We start from the raw sequence: 23599 nt of genomic DNA on the forward strand, positions 1-23599 counted from the left end.
ATCAAAGGGATTCACGGTGAACGGCGAGGAAAAAAACTTTGAAGTCGTTCTCCAGTTCACCAAAAATCTGAAATCGTTGCTCAAACTCTAGTAACAGTCCCGTTATTTTATCTTTAAACCGCTTCATATCTGCCACATCTGTTCCGTTATTTGAGGTTAAGGATGTTATTTGACTGGAGGCATAACTCACAGACACACGAGACGCGCCATTACTCCAATGAGTGTCCTTTATTATTTTTCATCCCCCCCCACAACAACAACCCAGCAGAAACGTTCCTACCACTTAACATTTACCTGATACTACATCCCCCCCTACTAAATAGGATGTGATGCTGGAATATAACCAAGAAAACAGATTAGACCCGCACGCTTTAAAGTATACTATTACTATGTCCTTGTGCTTTATCTGGTAACAGCTTGTTTACTGAACTCGCTTGGTTTCAAACCAGACTACTCAGAATGTCCAAAAATAAACTCTCAAAGTATACAACTCTGAACACTAAGCATAAGTGCACATTTCTGAACTATTCGGTGCAGCTACAAACAACATGTTTAAACAGTGCAACCATTTGCTTTATTTCTCATTGTCTCTATGAGGGATGGGGTAGACTACCCAGCCCTCAGCCTGAGTGTGGGGATTATTCTGCCCCATTGCTCACTCAGTTCCAAGCCCTATGAGCAAACATAGTCTTTTAGGTATGCTGGAGGCCTCCTAGACCTGGGTTGGATTTGGCTCCCAGCTTCAGGAGTCTGCTGGCTGGCCTCCTGTGAGATAGTGTCTGGAACCGACACAATCTGTGCAGCTGGAACAGAGTTCTCAGGTGAAGCCTCTGGTGGATCGCCAGAAATCTCCGGTGCCCCAGGTGTCCATGTAAGATGATAACGGTTTCTTCTCAACGTGCCCTTTGCTGTCTCGATGATGTAGGACCTCGGTGAGCCTGCCATGGACACGACTGTCCCTCTAGTATCCATGTCTGAGAACCACACTTTGTCTCCAGGATTGAGCTGTAGCATATCATGTGCTCTGTGTCTGCGGTTGTAGTTTTGTCTTTGTTTTTGTCTGTACGATTGTTCTATAGCTTTGAGCTTGTCTGTGTCCGTACCTCTTGGATTTAGCTGTGATGGGATGACAGGAATAGTTGTCCTTATCCTTCTACCCATGAGAAGCTTCGTTGGGCTGTAGCCATTTGCCAATGGAGTGGCCCGGTATGCCATAAGGGCGAGATAGGGATCGCCAGACTTTTTAAGAAGACTTTTGATGGTCCTGACTGCCCTCTCGGCCTCCCCATTGCTCTGAGGGAAGTGGGGACTGGATGTCTCATGGCTAAAACCCCATTCTTGTGCAAATCCTTTGAAGGAATCAGGCGAAAACTGAGGTCCATTATCAGAGCGAACCCGCTCTGGTATGCCATGACGTGCAAAGATTGATTTACAGTGCTCGATCACTGCCTCTGATGTTGTAGATGTCAGTTTGGCAACTTCGAAGAATCTGGAAAAGTAATCCACAATGACCAGGTACTGTTTATTCTCAATCTGGAACGGATCAGTTCCAACCATGGCCCACGGTCTTTGTGGGAACTCGGTAGGTAGCATGGTTTCTTTGTGGTTAGTCCGCTCACGGCAGCAAGTGTCACAGGTCCCAATCACTTTTATCAGCTCACTGCTCAGGCCTGGCCACCAAACAGATTGTTTAGCTCTCTCTCTGCATTTCGTTATTCCTAGGTGTCCCTCATGTAGTTTAGACAGAATGTCTGCTCTGAGTGATGTGGGAATCACTATTCTGCTCTGATAAAGAAGCAAACCATTGTGGACTGTGAGGTCACCTGAAAACGGCAGATAAGGCTGGAAAACCCTTTCAATGGAGTACTTATCTGGCCATCCTTCCACACAGAACTTCTTCAGCTGGCTTAGAATGCTGTCCTGATGTGTCTGGATTTCTCTGAGTCGTGGCTCTGTGGCTGGCAGGCTTGCTATGACGGACTCCACATACAAGTTGATTTCTTCCTCCGGCAAACCCTCAGTTGTGTCACATACAGGAGCTTTGGACAGTACATCTGCTGTTGCAATGTCTCTACCAGGAACATGAGATATGGTATAAGAGAACCTCATCAATCGCATGTGTAGACGTTGTATACGAGGTGGAAGCTCGTCCAGGCCCTTGGAGCCAAGCAACGAGACCAGAGGTTTGTGGCATGTAAGACTGCTTTCTTCCATTTGCGCAACATCTCTAAAATTAGAAATATCCTGTCTCAGAGTGACACTGAAAAACTAGTTCATGCATTTATTACTTCCAGGCTGGACTACTGTAATTCATTATTATCAGGATGTCCAAAAAACTCGCTGAAAAGCCTTCAACTAATCCAAAATGCTGCAGCAAGAGTCCTGACAGGGACTAGAAAGAGAGAGCATATTTCTCCTGTTTTGGCTTCCCTTCATTGGCTTCCTGTTAAATCCAGAATTGAATTCAAAATCCTGCTCCTCACATACAAGGTCTTAAATAATCAGGCCCCATCTTATCTTAATGACCTTGTAGTACCATATCACCCTATTAGAGCACTTCGCTCTCGCTCTGCAGGCCTACTTGTTGTTCCTAGAGTATTTAAAAGTAGAATGGGAGGCAGAGCCTTCAGTTTTCAGGCCCCTCTTCTGTGGAACCAGCTTCCAGTTTGGATTCGGGAGACAGACACTATCTCTACTTTTAAGATTAGGCTTAAAACTTTCCTTTTTGCTAAAGCATATAGTTAGGGCTGGACCAGGTGACCCTGAATCCTCCCTTAGTTATGCTGCAATAGATGTAGGCTGCCGGGGGATTCCCATGATGCATTGAGTTTTTCCTTTCCAGTCACCTTTCTCACTCACTATGTATTAATAGACCTCTCTGCATTGAATCATATCTGTTATTAACCTCTGTCTCTCTTCCACAGCATGTCTTTATCCTGTCTTCCTTCTCTCACCCCAACCGGTCGCAGCAGATGGCCGCCCCTCCCTGAGCCTGGTTCTGCCGGAGGTTTCTTCCTGTTAAAAGGGAGTTTTTCCTTCCCACTGTCGCCAAAGTGCTTGCTCATAGGGGGTCATATGATTGTTGGGTTTTTCTCTGTATCTATGAAGCGCCTTGAGGCAACTTTTGTTGTGATTTGGCGCTATATAAATAAAATTGAATTGAAAATTGAATTGAATTGGTCTGTTTCAATGTGGAATGTCTTCCCAATTAGGAACTCTGCAAACCTCTCACAGGCCCATGTTGAAGCGAGGGCCTCCTTCTCAATTTGAGCATATCGCTGCTCAGTCGCGCTGAGAGCTTTTGAAGCGTATGCTACTGGTTTCCACCCTAGATCGGCGTGCCGCTGGAGAAGCACTGCTCCCAAGCCATACGAAGATGAATCAGCTGATACGCACGTTTCAGCATTTGGATCATACAGAGCAAACCCTGGGGGTGTTGTCAGTTCTTTTTTGATGCCGTCGAAAGCCTGCTGCTGCTGTGGCCCCCATGACCACAGGTTGGACTTCTTCAGCAGATCTCTTAGGGGGCACGTTTTTTCCGCCAGGTGAGGAAGAAACTTTCCTAGGTGATTCACCATGCCCAGGAAGCGTCTCACCTCACTTATGTTGCTGGGCTCATCCATGGAACTCACGGCATGCACCTTGTCAGGATCTGCGCTAACCCCCGATGCCTCAATGACCTGCCCCAGGAACTTTATCCTGTTCTTGTAGAACTCACACTTGTCGTTCAATGTTACTCCAGCCTCCTGCAGTCGAACCAGTGCTTTTCGAAGTCTCTCATCATGCTCTCCTTGTGACGTCCCCCAGATGAGCACATCATCCATCTGGCAGAGGACTCCTTCTAAGCCCTCAAGAATGCGTGCCATCCGTTTCTGGAAGTGTTCTGGGGCTGATGAGATTCCAAAGCACAGACGAATGTAACAATACCGACCAAAAGGTGTAATAAAGGTCGTGAGCAAAGAAGAGTCCCTGGATAAGGGAATCTGCCAAAATCATGCATTGGCATCCAGCTTTGAAAACACTTTTGCTCCTGCAAGCTGTCCTAGTGTGTGTTCTACTGAAGGGAGTGGATGCTTCTCTCTCATGACATATTTGTTTAGTTCAGTGAGATCGCTGCATATTCTCACTTTGCCTGTGCGCTTAGGAACCACCACCATAGGCGCGCACCAATCAGTGGGCTCCTCCACCTTGGAAATGACACCCTGCTGCTCCATCCTGTTCAGCTCTTCTTTAACCTTTGGTAAGAGTGGAAGGGAGATTCGCCTAGGGGTCGAGAGGGAAAACGGCTGTGCCTCTGGTTTCAGAGCAATATTGTACTCCCCCTCCATTTTGCCTAAGCCGCTGAAAAGCTTGGGGAATTCTTCTTTGACAGCGTCAATAGAGTCTAAGCTAATATGATTCACTCTAGCAACCAGCTGTAGTGCCACTGCAGCATGCCCGCTCAGCAGCGGTGTGCATAAACCCTGTACGACATAAATGTCTTCTTTGGTTTTGTGGTTGTTCTTGCTGAGAGTGGCTGTGAACATGCCTTTTACCTTCAGACGTGTTCCTCCTGGGCCCTGCAGAACCCTTTTGGGCTTATCCAATCTCCCCAACTGATGCTGTGTGTAGAAAGTCTCTGGGGCTGCTGTGACATCCGCTCTGGTGTCGATTTTAAAGAGTGTGTTGTATTTGTCCACATGTATCTCTGTTACCCATGGACTCTCTTTGGTGTCCGCAGAGAGGGAACCCAAGAAAGCGACCTCATCATCTGTATCGCTGTTCTCTGAAACTGTTGCAGCATTGACTTCACACAGTTTTTTGTTTCTGCACATCCAGGCAAAATGTCCTTTTTTTCTTACAGTAATTACATGCGGCTTCCATCGCAGGGCATTGTTGAAGATTGTGACCTTTTATGTCTCCACATCTTCTGCATTGTGTCTTTTTTTCTTTCTGTGTTTTGGCGGTTTGTTTATGTAGCGGTGTCAGCTGCTTGGGACGTGCCCCTTCTTGCCGTTTAGCATGGACGCGGTTCAGTTGTGAGTTGGTAATATCCATTTTAAAGTTAGTGCTTAGCATCTCTTGTTGCTTCTTTACAAGCTCACTTTGTCGGGCTCTGTTAAGCGCTTTCTCTAGCGTTAGTTCTGGATCCATTTGTAGCTGTTCTGACAATCGTTTGTCTTTCAGACCCACGACAAATCTGTCTCGCACCATTTTGTCATGCAAAGTCCCGTATCCACAATTAGGGCTGCTCGATTATGGCAAAAATGATAATCACGATTATTTTCACTGAAATTGAGATCACGGTTATTTGACGATATTTATTTAACCCTTTAAGACCTACTATAGAACCAAGTCCACCAGAGCTTATATTATTTTTTTACATGCTGTAGTGCCATTTGTGGGAGCATTTCAAGTTGCTATACATCAATACAACTGTTATAGCCCATATTTTAATAATATGTATGCATTAAGTCCATAGTAATTACATAAATTGCAAAAAAGTGCAATAAACTACAAAAAAAAATTGAAAATCGCTTTTGTTTTGTTTACATATATTTCTACTTGGAGAAATTTAAGAGGTTTATCCCTCAAAACTTTAAATACAATAAAGTTGCAAAAAATAGTTTACAACAACAGGAAATTTATTTTGAGTGTCTTCATAGTTTTATTTTGGAGATACAGCAATTTTTATATACTGCAGGAAAAACAAAAAACAATCCTATGATGCAAATTTGCAAAGAAAACAGCAGGTGCATCATTTCACTGTGGGAAGTGTTACGAACAGCTGATGGATCGGCAAAACGTGTTTCTGGAATATTATGTTTTTGTTCCTGCAAGCGCTTTTTATGCAATTTTTGCAAAGCTATATGTGGAAGGAAACCGTGACCGAGGACAAGCTGATGGCATCAGATGTAAGTACAACTCCTCCGGTTTCATATGCAAAACAAATTATTGCGCTAGCTTACGTGGTTCAGGTTCTACAGGGATTTAACAATAGTTACGCAAAACGGAGCGTGCTGCTCTGACCGGCTTTAAAGGGTTAACAATGACTTTAAAAAAATAATATAAAATAGTGTGCAACACCACTGAAGTTTTTTTTTAAACTCTCTTTTCAACCAACGGCAGTCACTCTCCAAATAACTTCTGCTTAGCTTTCCGAGCTTCCCTCGGGTCCTCTTAATCAGCGGTCTCCAACCTTTTTTGCGCCACGGACCGGTTTATGCCCGACAATATTTTCACGGACCGGCCTTTAAGGTGTCGCGGATAAATGAGGGAGGGGCTAATAATCGGCTCAGTCATTTTTAATGATCGTTGAAAGCCCAGATCGTAATCGTGATTAAAATTCGATTAATTGAGCAGCCCTATCCACAATGTTCTGCCAGACAATGCAGTGCAGTATGGAAGTTGTCAACTGACTCACGCGTCTCTTGTTGGCGCTGGTTAAACTTCGCTCGCTCAAATATGATGTTTCTTCAGGCTACGAAGTGAGCATCCAACCTCCTTTTAACGGTCTCATAATCGCTCGCCTCTTCGGGAGTCAGGTGCAGGGATACCAATATGTCCTCCGCCTCCTCGCCCATAGTGTAGATAAGGGCGTTCACTTGATTTTCGTCCGCTTGCGTCTCCAATCCAGACGCGATGCAAAAAAAAAAAAAAAGCTTTATCCATTTGGTCCAGTCGTCGGACCTAAAAGTGAACTTCTCCGGCGGGGTGACTTGAAACTGACTCATGACGCCACGTCTCTTTTCGCGCAGCTCCTCTATGGCCGACCTTTAACCTGGCACCGACGCCGAAACCTTTCACTTATGCCCAACTAACGTTTCCAGTTGTCTTCTGACACCATGTTCCGTTATTTGAGGTTATGGATGTTATTTGACTGGAGGCATAACTCACAGACACACGAGACGCGCCATTACTCCAATGAGTGTCCTTTATTATTTTTCATCCCCCCCCCCCCCCCCCCCCCCCCACAACAACAACCCAGCAGAAACGTTCCTACCACTTAACATTTACCTGATACTACAACATCGTGCACACATTTTTCAGACAGGGGAAGTGAGCTGCATCACCACCAGCGAGCTGCGTCTCCCACAATAACAGCTTCAACTTGAAAGAACGTATGCTGTCATAATACTGTGTGACAACTTTGTTGCGTCCTTGCAGCTGTTTGTTCAAGTTATTCAGGTGCTCTGTAACATCCACCATAAATGCAAGGTCCTGCATCCATTCTGCGGAATGAAATTCTAACACTGGTTTGCCCTTTTCTTCCATAAACTGTTCAATTTCTTCTCGTAAATCAAAGAAACGCCTCAGCACAGCACCTCGGCTCAACCATCTTACCTCAGTGTGGTATGGCAGGCCATAGATGTGGTCTTTCTCTCTGAGAAGACTGTCAAACTGACGGTGATTGAGGCTTCTGGATCGGATGAAATTAACAGTTTGGATGACCACCTTCATGACGTTATCCATTTTCAGTGACTTGTAACACAAAGCCTCCTGGTGCAAAATACAGTGAAAAGTCCAAAAATCACGTCCTCCATTTGCAGATTGCACTTTATCTCTGAACTTTTTTACAATGCCTGCTTTCTTCCCGATCATTGAGGGCGCACCATCTGTAGCCAGGCTGACAGCGCGGGACCAGTCCACCAGAGGTGTGGACTCGAGTCACAAGACTTGGACTCGAGTCAGACTCGAGTCATTAATTTTATGACTTTAGACTTGACTTGAAAAAATGTTCTAAGACTTGTGACTTGACTTGGACTTTTACACCAATGACTTGGGACTTGAATTGGACTTGAACCGGTTTACTTGAAAAGACTTGATATTTTACCCCAAATATAAAATTTAACATGCATATTATATAGAGATTGAAAATGTGACGTCATTCACGGGTAGAACCGCAAAGGATTCTGGGAACTCGTGGCAAGGTGGTGTCGGAGAGGCGGATGCTGTCCAAGATAAAGACAATGTTGGATAACACCTCCCACCCACTCCATGACATGTTGGTCAGTCACAGGAGCTCGTTCAGTGAGAGACTGAGATTACCGAAAAGCACCACTGAACGACACAGGAAATCATTCCTGCCTATGGCCATCTCCCTGTACAATGCATCCACTTAACACACTGTTTGCTGCTACAACTACACATGTTTCTTTTCCAAATATTTATTTATAAGTGACTTATGTATGTATGTATGTATATATATGTATATATTGTACTATTCTTAGTTAGCGTATTGTCTGTCTTGTCTTAATGTTGGTTTAAAATGGAGCACTGTAACAAAAAATAATTTCCCCCAGGGATCAATAAAGTATTCTGATTCTGATTCTGATTCAAGCGGTACTAGCGCACGCAGGCTTTCAATTAAAATCAGTTATACAGCGATAAAAAGAAACACAAAAATGTCAAGAAGCCGTTGTATTATTAACTGCAATAGCCGGTCGCATGACAGCCACGGGAAGCCGACGGGTAAAGAGATCGGTTGTTATCGGATTACGTCGTTGAAGAGAAATTGTTCAAGCCATGTTTCCAAAGTAACAAAGACGCGACGGATGGCCTGGATTGCAGCCATTCAAAGATCAAATATAACGTCCCAGAACACTCCAGCTCACAGGTTAGTCTGCTCCAAGCATTTACACGAAGGTCAGTGTTTTTTAGTAGTTAATACGTCATTTTCATTACATAATTGGTGATATAGGTTACAAGCAAGTCTGGCGCTGAACAGAAATTGTCGCGCTATGCTCCTTTATTTATTGTGCATAAATAGTGAATTGTCCTGACACAATATTGCGTTTCGCTTCTGTTATTATGGTACACTGACAAAAACATATACTTTTATTCACAGGATAAAACAGGTTTTTTGTATCACTAATTGCCCAGTACGATTACAGCATACAATATTGTTGTCACTGCTACATTTCTGTGATGCTACCAGAAATTATTTCCACTACTAATTAATTACCGTTGAGCTCAAAGGTTATATTAATAAACGGTTAAGGAATGTGTATTTATGACGACAATTTGTGAGACTGGTAAACTTATGATACGTACGATGGTCTTTCGTTCTACACGGTGCATTTCAAGGTCCTGCACCCATCCGTCGGTAAACTGTACCTGGGCTTGTTGCAGTGACCTGAAGTTACTAAACTTCATGAGTGTATGCACTCACTCCAAGAACCGTATGATTATAAATATGCATATAAATATGCTAAGATGAGATAGCTGACTTCATCTAACTAGCAAATGTTGTCCAGGCTACGTTGGTGATACAGTTTTTTTTTTAATGTGTATGATATTTTTGTCATGCGATTTTAAAGCCGGTCCTACAACCGCATCCAAGAATAACATGCAGCTTATCTCAGAACTGTCGGTGAAAATTATTCTTGGAGCTAGGTTTAATTGAGCTGCATTTTAAAGAGGTGCAATTTCACAATTTGTGTATATTTTCTAAGTTCACTATTTTGTCATGTGTTGAGAAAAACAGATTTTAAAATTACATGGTCTAATATTTACATTTAGCATAACTGCAACATTATTTTTTCGTTTTTTTTTTTTTAAAGACTCGAAAGGACTTGAAATTCAAAGTTTCAGACTTGTGACTTGACTCGGACTTTTACACCAGTGACTTGAGACTCGACTCTGACTTGCCTGACATTACTTGAGACTTGACTTGAGGATAAAGACTTGAGACTTACTTGAGACTTGCAAAACAATGACTTGGTCCCACCTCTGCAGTCCACTCCGACCCTGTCCAGCGCACCGACGAGTGCGGTGAAAATATCAGCTGCGGTTAGGGTTGCCAACCGTCCCTTAAAAAACGGAATCGTCCCGTATTTAGAAACAAAAGTACACGTCCCGTATTGAGCTAATAAGGGACGCACTTTGTCCCGTAATACAGTGAGAATCAAAAGTAGTCTATAAATGTTAATGGAATTAACGCTTTGTTTGAAAACATAATTCCCAGCCCCTCTCCTGCTTTGTGACCAATGAGCTGACAGCACACTTATGACAATTCGAGTATGACAATTCAGATTACCGCTCATCTCATTGGTCGAGGAAAGGTCGCTTGCGGAGAAAATACCGGAAGACAACAGATGACCACAACAACAAGCATGGCCAACAGGGAAACAAACGCTGACACTGCGGTGCAAGTCTCGGACGACAGTACACCTAAAGCTGGGCAGACACTGTGCGATTTTTTTTTTTCATTCACGTTATTCAGCTCCTGCTCAAACTGCACGATTGACTCACAGGGGTTAGAAGTTGGTAGGTCACGATGCAGAGTCTCACACTATACCGCCCGATGCTCTGATGAGACCTGAGTGCTCACACTGTGCCTCCATAAAATGAAGGTTATAACAGAAATTCTGTCGCTCGCTCTCCCTCTCTGTCTTTCACTCACACAGACACCCCACCACCATCAACTTTGCTAAATTGAAAAACATTGATCAGGCAGCTGTGATTAAGCAGCAGTGTAAATCAAACTATTTTCACGGTTGTTGTGGTCGTGATAATTTTGTGATGCCACATCGAAAAGGCTCGGATGAGCTTTCCAAAGTTCTACAAGTTGTGCCTCCATCGCTTGGGTCCAGATCACACGCCGCACAGCCATGCTGCTCCATCTTTTTCACCGACGTTTACGTGTTAGCGCGTGAGCGGCTGTGTTGACACCCTCACGACCGATTGATGATCGGGAGCTGGTCGTGAGGTGTTAATCGCTTCTCGTTACCCCACGTATACTACACGATGCACGATGAAGGCCAAAATCGGGCCGATCACCAAATCGGTCGCACGACTCAAAAATCGGCTCAAAATGGGCCAAAAATCGCACAGTGTAAGCCCAGCATTGGAGCAGCAATGTTTGTTCGCTCAGAGAAAGAAAAAAAGGCTGCAAAAGTACAGAGAGGAATGGGAAAAGGAAAACACCTGGCTGGAAAAGTGCACGATAACACCTTTAAAGCGCACTGCACTGTGTGCCGGCGCACTTTTTCCATAGGCATGCTTCTAGTGGTGGGCACAAGAAGAACATGAGGGGTGTGAAAGCTCAGGGAACCCTTAACCATTTTTTTGTCCACCAGGCCACGGCAGAAGCAGATATGGTATGTAAACATTGGTTTGTTTTTTTAAACCCTCTGGTTAAGGTTATTATGGGCATGTGCAGTGAATATCAGCGCTATGTGGCCAGAAGTGTGATAATATAATTTATTTTGTGTAATAAACAACTGCAAGGATAGATGATTACAACAAATAGATGACTAATACATAAAAGTAATACATAGATGAATAATGATGATGAGTTAAGATGCGTAATCATGGGAACAAGTGGGTTTACAAACAGGAGCAGCTGATTAGCATTAGAAAAGCTGAAATAATACCTCAACTGAAGCCAATTGTACTATATGCACTATATGTGCACAGTTACAGGAATATTTTTTGTTCTATTGCTTTCTATTAATTTATATAATTTTAAGTTAAGCAGGACAGAGTTCTTTTAAAGAAAGATTTACTTATATTCTCAAAAGTTAAGCATGACAGGCTTCTGTTTAAGAAAGAGACCTGTTTTATGTGTTAATGTTGTCATTTTGAGCTAAAAATAAATGGCTAAATGATCATTTGTTTCCCATATGGTCATATCACAAAGAATATGCATCTGCTTAAATCAAATTCAAGTCAAATGGTTAAAAAATAATTTCACACACAAAAAAAATAGCTACCACACTGGGAAGGGTGAAGACAACTGGGTTGCCCGGCCCTGGCCACGAGGTGTCCCTTATTTATTTTTCAGCGAGTTGGCAACCCTAGCTGTGGTCGTTGTATCTGTCATCGGTACCAACTCCACGAACTCCTCGGTGACGGTCAATGTGTCATCAACTCCGCGGATGAAAATTGCCAGTTGTGCAACATCTGTAATGTCCGTGCCTTCATCAATTGCAACTGAAAACACAATAAATGACTTTACTTTTTGCTTCAACTGGCTGTCCAAATCCGCTGAAAGATCAGAAATCCTGTCAGCAACTGTGTTTGTTGTCAGGCTGATATTTGCAAAGGCCTGGCGCTTTTCAGGGCACACAATCTCCGATGCGTTCATCATACATGTTTTTACAAATTCACCGTCACTAAATGGTTTTGAAGCTAGTGGAATTTCGTTAGCAATGAGGTAGCTAGCTTTCACTGCAGCATCACTGATGTCTCGGCTGTGAGTAAACACAGACTGCTGTTTCTTCAGACCCGCCAACAGTTCATTCACCTTCTCTCTTCTCCGCTGTCCTTGAAAGTTGTCATATTTGTCGGCATGAAGACTCACATAGTGGCGACGGAGGTTATATTCTTTTCAGCACTGCAACATGCTGGGAACACACCAAACATACAGCTTTCCCATTCACTTCCGTGAGGAGGATGACCATTTATCTTGGAACACTCTGCATCCACTTTTCTCTTTTTTGACAGAGACATATTGGGGCAATGAGGGTGCCAAAACAGATCAGGTTTAAATTTCGCGGGCAAAACAAAGTAGCTCACAATTGCTATTGCGCCATCCAATGGACACAATTGGAGCAACAGTTTCTTTATTGAAAAATTGCTGCTCATTTTTATACTTTACAAAATCATCTCGCGGGCTGGATTAAACCCGTTTGCGGGCCTGATCCGGCCCGCGGGCCGTACGTTTGACACCCCTGTATTAGATCATAGACTGAAGGGGCTGCAGGGATTTATCTTTGTCTCTTCAGGAGATGTTTTCTGAAATTCAGCCACACTACTACCATTTGTAGAAAAGCACAAACAAGACTGAGTGCTGCCAAAGCAAGCTGACTGTCAACAGACTATCTGGGTGACTCGCAGGACTTTGAAGATGTAAACCGCAGTACATTTCCAAACACTACAAAGTGTGTGTTTCACATGAGGAGGTGGTGCTGCCATAGGTCTGTAAAACACAGCTGTACAATTTCCTAACACTTGGTGATATGTGTGTGTGTTTGTCAGGGTCACATGGTGGCAAAGGGAACTTACACGGAGCTTCAGCAGTCTGGATTGGACTTCACCTCCCTTCTCAAGAAGGAGGAAGAGGAGCAACAGCAGCCTCATCATGACACCCCCACCAGAACTCGAACTCTGTCTCAAAATTCAGTGCTGTCCCAGACTTCCTCTGTCCAGTCCATCAAAGATGAAGACCAGTTACCGGTTAGAGGATAATTATCAGTAAAAACAGCCTAGTTTTTAAAAAATCAGGGTTGTTTATAGGAAATGGGTCGTTTCTGCCCATCCCTAGTTTAATATCATGTTTGCTTTTCTTTCTTTTCCCCTTCCCCAATGGTCTTTAACATACAGAGCGTGCTGAACTGACACAACTTGAGCTTAGTTTGCTTTAGTCCGTTTTCATTTTGACAAGTTAAACACAGGGAACTTGACGGCCAGTGATCATGATACTTGTCTGCATGCTGATGACTTCCTCGCAGGCGGAGAAAGTTCAGACATTTGCAGAGGAGACTCGAGCTCAGGGAACCATTGGAATACGCATCTATGCCAAGTATCTGGCAGCTGGGGCCAACATTGTGGTTCTGCTGGCTGTCGTGCTGCTTAACATCATGGCTCAGGTACACAAAGACTCACCTGCACTTGTAATTCGCCTTCCACATGTTAGCTCAGTGAGAATAAGTGTTGAATGCATTTCACATGTGTAATATAAAGCAGTAAAAATTATTTTTTTGGCTTTTATATCTTCTAGGTAGCATACATCATGCAAGACTGGTGGCTAGCTTACTGGTAAGTATCTTCAATCTGCCGTTTTCCTCATAGACTGCAGCTTTTACATGTCTGTTTATACTCATGTCTGACTGTTTAGGGCTGATGAGCAAGAAAAACTAATGGCCAGCAGTAACATGACTAACATCACAACAAATGGACTAAATGTCACCAAAGAGCTGGACACGGATTTTTACCTGGGAATTTATGGAGGTAAAGGCGTTCTCTTATTTACACTGCGCTGCATTTCTTCTGATTTTACTCCACTGGTGTTTTATGGTGTGTTATTTTTCCAGGTTTGACTGCAGTCACCATAATCTTTGGCTTTGGCAGGAATTTGGTGCTGTTCAATGTGCTAGTGAGGTGTTCACAGTCTCTGCACAACCGCATGTTTAGCGCTATACTCCAAACACCCGTGCGCTTCTTTGACATCAATCCGATTGGTAAGCAAAACTTTGCAAATTTTTAGTGTTGTACGTTCTAAAGCCAGAGTCGGTAAATTGTAGAATTTTGTAGTTCAAAAACTTCTAAATGGAATTCTGTAGTGCTCGTGTGGGCCAACCACTCACCGGAGGGGAGATGGTCAGGGGCAGGCTGAGAAATCTGGCTTTAGGAACTTGGAATGGCACCTTTCTGTTGGGGAAGGAGCCTGAGCTAATGCTTAAGGTTGAGAAATATGAACTAGGTGTAGTCACGGTCACATGAACTCATAGCTTTTGCTCTGGTGTCTAGAGAGGGCTGGACATTGTACCAGTCCTGGGTTGCCCTCAGTGAGAGGTGACAGGCAGGTTGGGTATACAGGTATCCCCAATTTGGCAACTGTGCTTTGGGATGGATGAGTCTGGTTGTTTCCCTGTGCATTTGAGTCAAGAAACAGGTCCTGACTGTCATTTTATGCTTATGTGTAAAATCACATTTGACACGTCAGCACAATACCCAACCCTCTTCAAGTCCCTGGGTAGGATGCTTGATCTGCTTAAATGATGTCCTCAATCCTGCTGATACACTTTTTGTAGTGGAAGCAGAGTCTGGAGCTAACCCATCCATCACTGTGGCTGAGGCCACTGAAGTAAAAAAACAAACAAACAAAAAAGCTGGCCAGGCCCCAGGGTTAGATGAGGTTTGGTGAGGTTCCTCTTCCTTACACATAGGGTCAGGAACTCAGTCATACCTTGGTGTGACCCAAATAACCCAGATAAAGGGGGTAAAGATGGATGGATGAATTTTGTGGTTACTTTTACTCCATTTGCCATCTTTGTGGGGGCACAGTATACAATCCAATTCAATTTTATTTATATAGCGCCAAATCACAACAAAAGTCGCCTCAAGGCGCTTCATAGATACAGAGAAAAACCCAACAATCATATGACCCCCTATATACAGGCAAGGAAAGTTAAACTAAACATTAATCTTACTCTAGCTGGTTTCAAAGTGTGGTGATAATTATCTCTTGTCTGACCTCAGGAAGAGTATTGAACAGATTTTCAAAGGACATTGGGCTGCTGGACTCCAACATGCCAGTGACGTTTGCAGATTTCGTTCAGGTGAGGGTAGATTTCTCAGCAAAGACACAGCAGCATTTTTCTTTTCTAAACCACTGACAAAGCTGCAATGAAGATCATAACAAGTGACAGTTTATGGTGGAGCTGTAGCCTCCACGCTCTTTTCGATAAACACAGCAGGTCCAGAGCAAAGGTAGGGAAGTATTTCCCTGAAGTAACAGCAGCACTCACTACTGTAATGATAATAAAACTTTCAAGCCAATAAAAGTCATTTAAAGTCCAATAAAAAAAAACGGTAACAAGTCTTAATAGAATCAAATCAACAGTTCAACAACCTAAGAAGAAAAGCGATCTTACCATGTGCTCATCTGTTGCTGGGTAGTTTTCCAAAGTGAAAGCTAAATTCTATGAAGAAAATGCCATAACTAGGCAATTTAAACTTTGCTGCAGACTCACAGCAGCTGTCCCATCACTATGAAATCAATGCAGTACCTGAAATACTTCACTCAGGTCCAGGCTTTATAACTCATTAGCCCTTAGCTCTTAACTTTGAAGCTAATCATTACACTGATTACACGCTGCTGGACAAAATATTACGAATTTCTTTGTTGTCACATGTTCCTTGAGCTTGCCTCAGTCACTCAGTACTCAGTGCTGCCACTGGTGAGTAAAGCGAAAGTGTAAGCGCTGTGGCACTGCCCTTTGCTGAGGTTGGTAACATTTACCTACTGATGCCCATCTGAGATAACGCTCTTATTTGTAACAGAGGGTCAAAGATCTCTTTGAAGAATAAAATGAGTAAAACTGACAGTGCTGTTACTAAAGTGAAAGGCTGAAGTACAATGCACAAGTTAATGAAAATACTTTCTCATTCTGTAAAACATTCATTTTTCTTTTCTAAAGACACTCAAAAAGAAAAAGGCACAAGAACAAACCACTTTAATGTTGATGTGTTTTTCTGTTGTGAGCAGATCTTCCTCCAGATACTTGGGGTCATTGCTGTTGCAGCGTCAGTGATTCCCTGGATCCTTATCCCCGTTGTCCCCCTCCTTCTCATCTTTCTTTATTTGCGTCGCTACTTTCTGCGGACCTCCAGAAATGTTAAACGGCTGGAGTCCACCAGTGAGTGTCCTACAGTACAACAGTGTGTGAAGAAGGAGATACACGTGCTGCTACTGTTGTTTCTTTTTCATTTTAAAACCTGCATATGTAATATCTTTAAAACTTGAAGCTCTTTAACCTATTGGTAACTTCTGACTCATCTGTGTCCTCAGCTCGGAGTCCAGTCTTCTCCCACTTGTCCTCATCTCTTCAGGGCCTTTGGACAATCCGAGCATTTGGGGAAGAGAAGCGCTTCCAGAAAGTCTTTGATGCCCATCAGGACCTGCACTCAGGTGCTCTTCATGCTTGGCACATAGAAGCTCATATTATGATCAGAGAACTTAAAAATTGTATGTTTTTGAACTGTCTGTGATGGATTGTTTCCCTGTGCAGAGGCCTGGTTCCTGTTCCTGACCACCTCTCGCTGGTTTGCTGTCCGCCTTGATGGCATCTGCTCCATCTTTGTTACCATCACTACTTTTGGCTGTCTGCTGCTCAGAGACAGTGAGAGAACTAATTTTACTGTTGATTTAGTCTTGCTGTTTGCGATCGCTTACCAGCAGGGGGCAGCTGTGTGCCGGTTATCCACTATATTGCCAAAAGTATAGGCTTACCCATCCAAATTGATGAACGATCAAGCTTCTCCATCTGGCAAGCCGATGGTCCAGTCTGAGAACGGTACTTATCTGACTGTTTCCAGGGAAAGAAACTCTTAGTGCAGCATACCAAGACATTTTGGACAATTTCATTCAGGAAGGGGCCATCAAGGCGATGGCCCCCTGTTCTAGCATGACTGTGTACAGTACACAAAGCAACGTCCATGAAGTCCATGAAGACATGTGTGAGTGAGTTTGGGATGAATTCGAGTGGAGATGACGAGCTAGGCCTTCTCATCCAACATAAGTGTCTGACCTCACAAATGCACTTCTGGAAGAATGATCAAAAATCCCAAAAACGCACTGCTAAACCTTGTGGAAGAGTTGAAGCTGCATAATTTTAAACCCTCTAAATTAAATGGATGGGATGTCACTCAAGTTCATATGCTTGCGAAGGCAGTTAAGTGAATACTTTTGGCAATACAGTGTATATGCAGTCCAGCAGATGCTGAGTGATTGCTGCCGTTTAACTTTTAAAAGTGTTAGTAAAATGGTTGTTTTCCTGCTCCTGTCAGAGCTTGATGCGGGTGCTGTTGGTTTGGCTCTGAGCTACTCTGTCACACTAATGGGCATGTTCCAGTGGGGTGTCAGACAGAGTGCAGAGGTGGAGAACATGGTAAGATACTCACTGTCTCTTTTATTTCCAGAGCTTGTATCATTTCTTTCCATACTGAGCTTTTGCTATTCCCATATAAATCTCACTAATTTCCAGAAATAGTCCAAAGATTGTATTTATTCTGTCATTTGAACATCAAAAGTCTTCTTTGCCATTTTGTTTTATATTTATGGTTGTTGGGCTTGTTGACATGGAGGTGAATCTGAGACCACTTTCCTGATGTTGTATGATTTCTGCCTGGTGTGCTACGCATCTTAAACTTGTGTTGTCAGCAGACTTAAATGATCAAAAATTTTTAGGAGTCTGAAGTAAATTATTTATTTGGGTGATGCAGTGGTTAGAACTGTTGTCTCCCAGCAAGAAGAAGGTCCTGAGTTTAACTCCACCATCAGGCCAGGGTCTTTCTGTGAGGAGTTTGTATGTTCTCCCCATGTTTGTGTGGTTTCTCTCCGGGTACTCCAGTTTCCTCCGAAAGTCCACAGACATGAAGTTAGTTGTGAATTTAAAATGCCCGTAGGTGTGAATGTGAGTGCGAATGGTTATCTGTCGACCTGGCGACCTGTCCGGGGTGTACCCTGCCTCCCGACCTGTGGTAGCTGGGATAGGCTCCAGTCCCCCCGTGACCCTGAATTTGATAAGCAGAAGAGGACGAATGGACATTATTATTTTGCAAGAGTCCAAAGGGTTAAGCTTTGGGATTCTGCTCTTTCACATGAATAGCATGAATAGACCACTAGTTGTACTGGTGTTTCTCTGGCATCTGTCCATAATAAATAATACCTGCATTCTCCTTGATACCAAGTAGACACACTAAATGATTCTATAACATCCGTCTGATTCACGTGGCAGTTCTCCTTCATTGAGAAAAGCAGCTCATGGAGAAAAAGTAGCTTAGGAAAATAATCCTGCAGAAACAGTGGCAGACTGAAGCATCCTGAACACTGAGTTGTGAGTTGCAGACTTGCTGATTGGATGTGGAGGATGTGGTGGGCAGTATCTTCTTAAATTTTTGGTGTAATTCTAGATATTAATCCATTCTTTCAGATTTACCTGATTGTTTATTTCTTAAATTGAACTTGTATGCAAATAGTTTTATTACATGTTGTGTTCTTGACTACACCACACAGACTGATCCTGATTTAATGTGCATTCCTGCGTTTCTGTCCTCAGATGACATCAGTGGAAAGAGTAGTAGAGTACACTAAACTGGAGAGTGAAGCACCCTGGGAAACCCAGAAACGTCCTCCTCCTGATTGGCCAAGTAAAGGCCTGGTGACTTTTGACCAGGTCAACTTCTCCTACAGTGCTGACGGACCTCAGGTGCTGCACAACCTGAAAGCCATGTTTAGACCCCAAGAGAAGGTCAGACATCAAGGTTTATTTGTTTTGTTTCTAAGAACCTGAAGCCATTTGTGTGATACGCTGTCAAACCAAAGCTTATGTTCTGTGTCCTGTGGGTCAGGTTGGTATTGTGGGTAGAACAGGAGCCGGGAAAAGCTCTCTGGTCTCGGCTCTGTTCCGCCTGGCAGAGCCCCAGGGGAAGATCTACATCGACGGTATTGTGACCTCTGAGATCGGCCTCCATGACCTGCGGCAGAAGATGTCCATCATTCCTCAGGTACAACATCATAGCTGACCTCTTAGCAGAACACAACACTAGCATCTGGCTACTCTTGTTGCCTTGTTTCGTAGCTCGTCTACTATGACTTTGTTACTTTGACATGAGAAATATTTGGCTAATAAGTGACATTAATTATTACTAGTTGGGCACATCCTTAAAGCTAAGAAAGGATCAGCAGCCCCAGTCTGCTCTGACACTCTAGAGTCACTTCTGTTTGCTCTGTGAGAAAAGCACAAGTGTTGCAACAAAGTGCACAAGCACTTTGTTGCAACTGCTTTGATTTGGTGCTTATAAATAAAATTGAATTATTTGCTCAAACAATTATACGAGTGTAGTTTTAACACTGCATCTTTTGGTTTTTTTGTTGTTTGTTTGTTTGTTTTCACCAGCTTACCAGTAATGAGTTAAAATCAGCTGTCCAGCAAACATTTTCTCCTCAACGCTCTCAGCATTTCAATTCCCACAAAGCTCTTTGCTGTGATCAGTCAGAACTTTTGCAAACTGTAGGATGCATTCAAAACCAAAGGAGGGCAGCTGGTTACAGTTTGCCATGTGTGCCATTTAGGTTTTTTAAACTTTTACCTGCCACAGCAGGACATTCACTCAGATATGTCGAAATAAGTCACTGTGCTGTTCTGTTTACAAATAGTCCACAAAATCTAATCATTTTGGTGTCCTCTGGGTTCTCCAACTCTCCCCCACCCCTTTAGGACCCGGTACTGTTTACGGGTTCCATGAGAAAGAACCTGGATCCATTTAACCAACACACAGATGAAGAACTGTGGAGTGCTCTGGAAGAGGTCAGTAACTCTCACAATCGGCAGAATCAGTAGTGTGTGAGTTTTAATTCTTGTATGATGAAGCAGAATACTTGCCAAACTATTTTATTATCTTACCATACAACAGAAATATTGTGAAATATGTCAGGTTGGCTCATCAGAGCGTAGCGTACTAGCATCAAACTGTCCCATTCAGGATGACTGAGGGTGGAGGAGCTGCTGTCTCTATTGCATGAGGATATTCTCTTACATAGGCAATTATGTAATTATGTCCTGGAGCCAGGAGCGGACAATCAGAGATCCCAGTGTGGTGGTGAATGACCTCAAGGATTTTGACCTCAAAATCAGCCTTGAAAAGAGCTGCCAGGAACCTGCACCATGTATGGACTGTCTGGGGCTCTATATAGATCCTATTCCTAATTGTGTCACTTTCAGAGCAGAGGATCATCAGCATCCTTCACACATTGTCTCTCCCTCTTTCAGCTGAGAAAAACTGTGCAGTTCCAACTCTCTGCATCCTTGCACTCTTTAATTCCTGTGGTGCATTTACAACCGCTTATAATGAGGGATTGTCAGCTTTGGGTCACATCTCTACATCTGCTGCTGTCACAGTGTAACAATAACACCGCACTGTCTATCACAGTTCTCCACCTGCAGAGGAACCCAGCAGCTCTTATTGCACAAATACCTCTGAGGGTGATGTTACCCAGAGTAGCCCTTATGGCCTATGATGGGAAGGCAGTGAATGGCACAAATGTGCTAAAGCTGTGCTCTTAGCATCACGGGACATCTCTGTGGGTAACATTGTTGTCAAAACAGATGACTATGCAGTAATTATATTATGTTATAGTTTATATTAATCTTTGTTAGGATATTTAGATACTAACAGGTCTTATTCATGATTTTTATATGTAAGAAGAAGAACTTCAAATTTAATGCAGAGAAGCTAATATGTGAAGAATGGAGTCTCTCTTTTATACTGATTGCAGCATTCTGGATCAACTGAAGGCTTTTAGGCTTTTACAGCAATGCAGCCTAGAATAAATAAATACACCAACTAGCTTTCCAGCTTTACTTTGAGACAGGTTGCTTCTAATTTTACAGGTACTGCACAAATTAATAGAAAGAAAAGAAAGGCAGTCCTTAATGTAGATGCTAAGGAACATACCCTGATCAAACATGAGTCCTTGTGTTATTGGAGGTTGAGTCAGTGTCAGGTTAGACACACTATTTGTTTTTGAATCATTTGTCTTGATTGATAAATAAAGCTGGGTGTCATCTGCGTATCATATCATAGCAGTGCTTCTAATAATGTCTAAGGGAAGCATGTATGATTGGTCCCAGTACAGAACCCTGTGGAACTAACTGTAAAAAGACGACAGAGCAGGAATTATTTATAGAGGACACACACAGTGTAGTTAAAGCTGCTTTATTTTTTTTTATTCCTGCAGGTGCAGCTAAAGTCTGTGGTGGAAGAGCTCCCTGGAAAGTTGGAGACTGCCCTGGCTGAGTCGGGCTCCAACTTCAGTGTGGGCCAGAGGCAACTGGTGTGTCTGGCACGAGCTGTCCTGAGGAAGAACCGCATCCTCATCATTGATGAGGCCACAGCCAATGTGGACCCGAGGTACTGCAAGATGACGTTTGCCTACTGTGTATGAACAACATCTTGTTAGACAGAAGAATATCTTGTGTACTGCAGCATGATGGGATACAGAAACTACTCAGCTGATAACACTTACTTTGACACATCGGTGGTTGTTTGCTGATAGTAAATTTTATCTAAAGGTCACACTAACAGAAGCGTTTATTTCTGCGGCTGCAGGACCGATGAGCTGATCCAGAAAACCATACGAGATAAATTCAGGGAATGCACTGTGCTCACCATCGCTCATCGCCTCAACACCATCGTAGACAGCGACCGTATACTGGTGAGTCCTGAATCGTTGACACTGATGCCACTTAATTAGGTAAAACCTCTAATTAGGTAGTAGTTAAACAACTAATGCAAAGGTAAAAAGTAGAATGGCTTTTTGCTGAGAGCTGGATCCAAATAATCTGTCAATGCCAGGCCTTAGAAATGCATTAATGCTTAATGCATTCTGTATTTGACAAGATTGGTGTCCAAACATACAAACTGTAACACAAGTGTGACTGTCACCTTTGGAGCAGCTTCTGCTTTCCCTGTATGTGGATGGAGTGTCGGGCTTTCTGGGTTTAGCAGCTTTTCTTTCATAGCCTGAAAAATGCCAGATTCAAGTCAAGAGGCTATTAGTTTTACTTTGAAACTCATACTTTGCTCTTACTTTTGTGCAATAATCAGAACTATTTGTTTCCAGGTTCTAGATGCGGGGAAGATCCATGCGTATGATGAGCCGTACACCCTGCTGCAGGATCCCACTAACATTTTTTATAAAATGGTGCAGCAGACGGGCAAACAGGAGGCAGCAGCTCTTCTAGAGGCAGCTAAAAAGGTCAGTTTGTTTTCGTTAAGTGTGAAGAACTTGAGTCAATCTCTTTTTGTAAACTGACATTTGTAAACTATGCGTTCCAGGCTTACGACAGCAGGAGCCGCCCCAGCCTGTCAAACGGACACGCAGTAACAGCAGACGGGAACTTGGTTATCTTTGAGACCGCTCTGTAAGCTCAGGGAGGCACTGAATTGCTGCTGCTCCTCCAGAAGATCCCTGGGCTGTAAAGCCCCTCCAGTCTCTGGTGAAAGCGCTGATCCGCTGCTGGTGGCGTAAGACTGGGTGGACGTGACCTGCACAGCATTGATTTGCTGGGCCTGATGTGGCCACACAGTGCAGCTGTTTCCTCAGACTGACTGCCCAGAAATCAGGGCTATGAGAACTGTTGATGTAGAGCACTACCTATTTATCTCTCACGTGTTAAATTGCTGCTCAGCATTCTGGTGCCTTGCACAAATAGCTTTTAAATGGCTACATAATCCTTAAAATCCCAAGTGCTTTAATTTACTGATGGAAGTAAATCACTTGTAGATCAAAGTGATATTATTGTTCAGGATTAGTAACGACCAAATTCTTACTCTGCAGAGATCTCTCTGTATTTTTTTCACATTTATCTCTTTAACTACATGTTTTAAAGACTTGGAAAAAAAGCGTCACAAGATTTCAGTGTTAAATATTTTGTTCCTTGTGTTGTTTAAATGCTGACTGAAGCATTTCTAGGGAGGAAAGTGAAATAGCAGTGTGAGCTGTCTGCTGAATGTTTAAGTTATTTCAACTTTGTACGCTTGTTTTGTCAAATATTACATAAAAGGCCCACACATCTCACATGGTAACATTTGTCTTGGTGTATTGTGTAGTTTTTGCTTTTTGGCAAATATTGCTACTAAGATATAATACTGAAATCAAATCTTTGGTCAAGTCAAGAAGACAAGGACTGTTACAAATTACATGAACTTTATGAAAATTCGTGTACAAAAAGTATAACGGTGGGGAATTCAAGGTCAAATTCTGAAGCTTACAGATCTTACAGAGTAGCTTGTTCACATGTGACAATGTAACCATAATTTATGATTTCAACATAACTTAAAAACAGACACAGATCAAATAAGATCAAAGCATAAAAAACATCAAACG

At 43.0% G+C, this 23599-nt stretch overlaps 1 protein-coding gene across 1 annotated transcript in view; it reads left to right on the top strand.

Annotated features, from left to right (window-relative positions):
• Positions 1 to 22957, top strand: part of abcc4 (ATP binding cassette subfamily C member 4 (PEL blood group)) — a 46463-nt gene extending 23506 nt beyond the window's left edge. The window contains exons 15-31 of the mRNA XM_085347071.1: positions 12964 to 13161; positions 13437 to 13574; positions 13706 to 13743; positions 13823 to 13935; positions 14019 to 14165; positions 15187 to 15266; positions 16196 to 16346; positions 16499 to 16618; positions 16719 to 16829; positions 17497 to 17597; positions 18768 to 18959; positions 19060 to 19215; positions 19929 to 20018; positions 21449 to 21621; positions 21820 to 21925; positions 22334 to 22468; positions 22549 to 22957. Of these exons, the coding sequence (XP_085203197.1) occupies positions 12964 to 13161; positions 13437 to 13574; positions 13706 to 13743; positions 13823 to 13935; positions 14019 to 14165; positions 15187 to 15266; positions 16196 to 16346; positions 16499 to 16618; positions 16719 to 16829; positions 17497 to 17597; positions 18768 to 18959; positions 19060 to 19215; positions 19929 to 20018; positions 21449 to 21621; positions 21820 to 21925; positions 22334 to 22468; positions 22549 to 22638 (2139 nt within the window). The 3' untranslated portion in view covers positions 22639 to 22957. The remainder of the gene's footprint in view (positions 1 to 12963; positions 13162 to 13436; positions 13575 to 13705; positions 13744 to 13822; positions 13936 to 14018; positions 14166 to 15186; positions 15267 to 16195; positions 16347 to 16498; positions 16619 to 16718; positions 16830 to 17496; positions 17598 to 18767; positions 18960 to 19059; positions 19216 to 19928; positions 20019 to 21448; positions 21622 to 21819; positions 21926 to 22333; positions 22469 to 22548) is intronic.
• Positions 22958 to 23599: the final 642 nt, after the last annotated feature.

This window comes from Diplotaxodon limnothrissa, linkage group LG23 (genome assembly GCF_057381915.1).
Source record: "Diplotaxodon limnothrissa isolate DT_005_m linkage group LG23, D_limnothrissa_male_GT1.1, whole genome shotgun sequence".
Taxonomy (NCBI): domain Eukaryota; kingdom Metazoa; phylum Chordata; class Actinopteri; order Cichliformes; family Cichlidae; genus Diplotaxodon; species Diplotaxodon limnothrissa.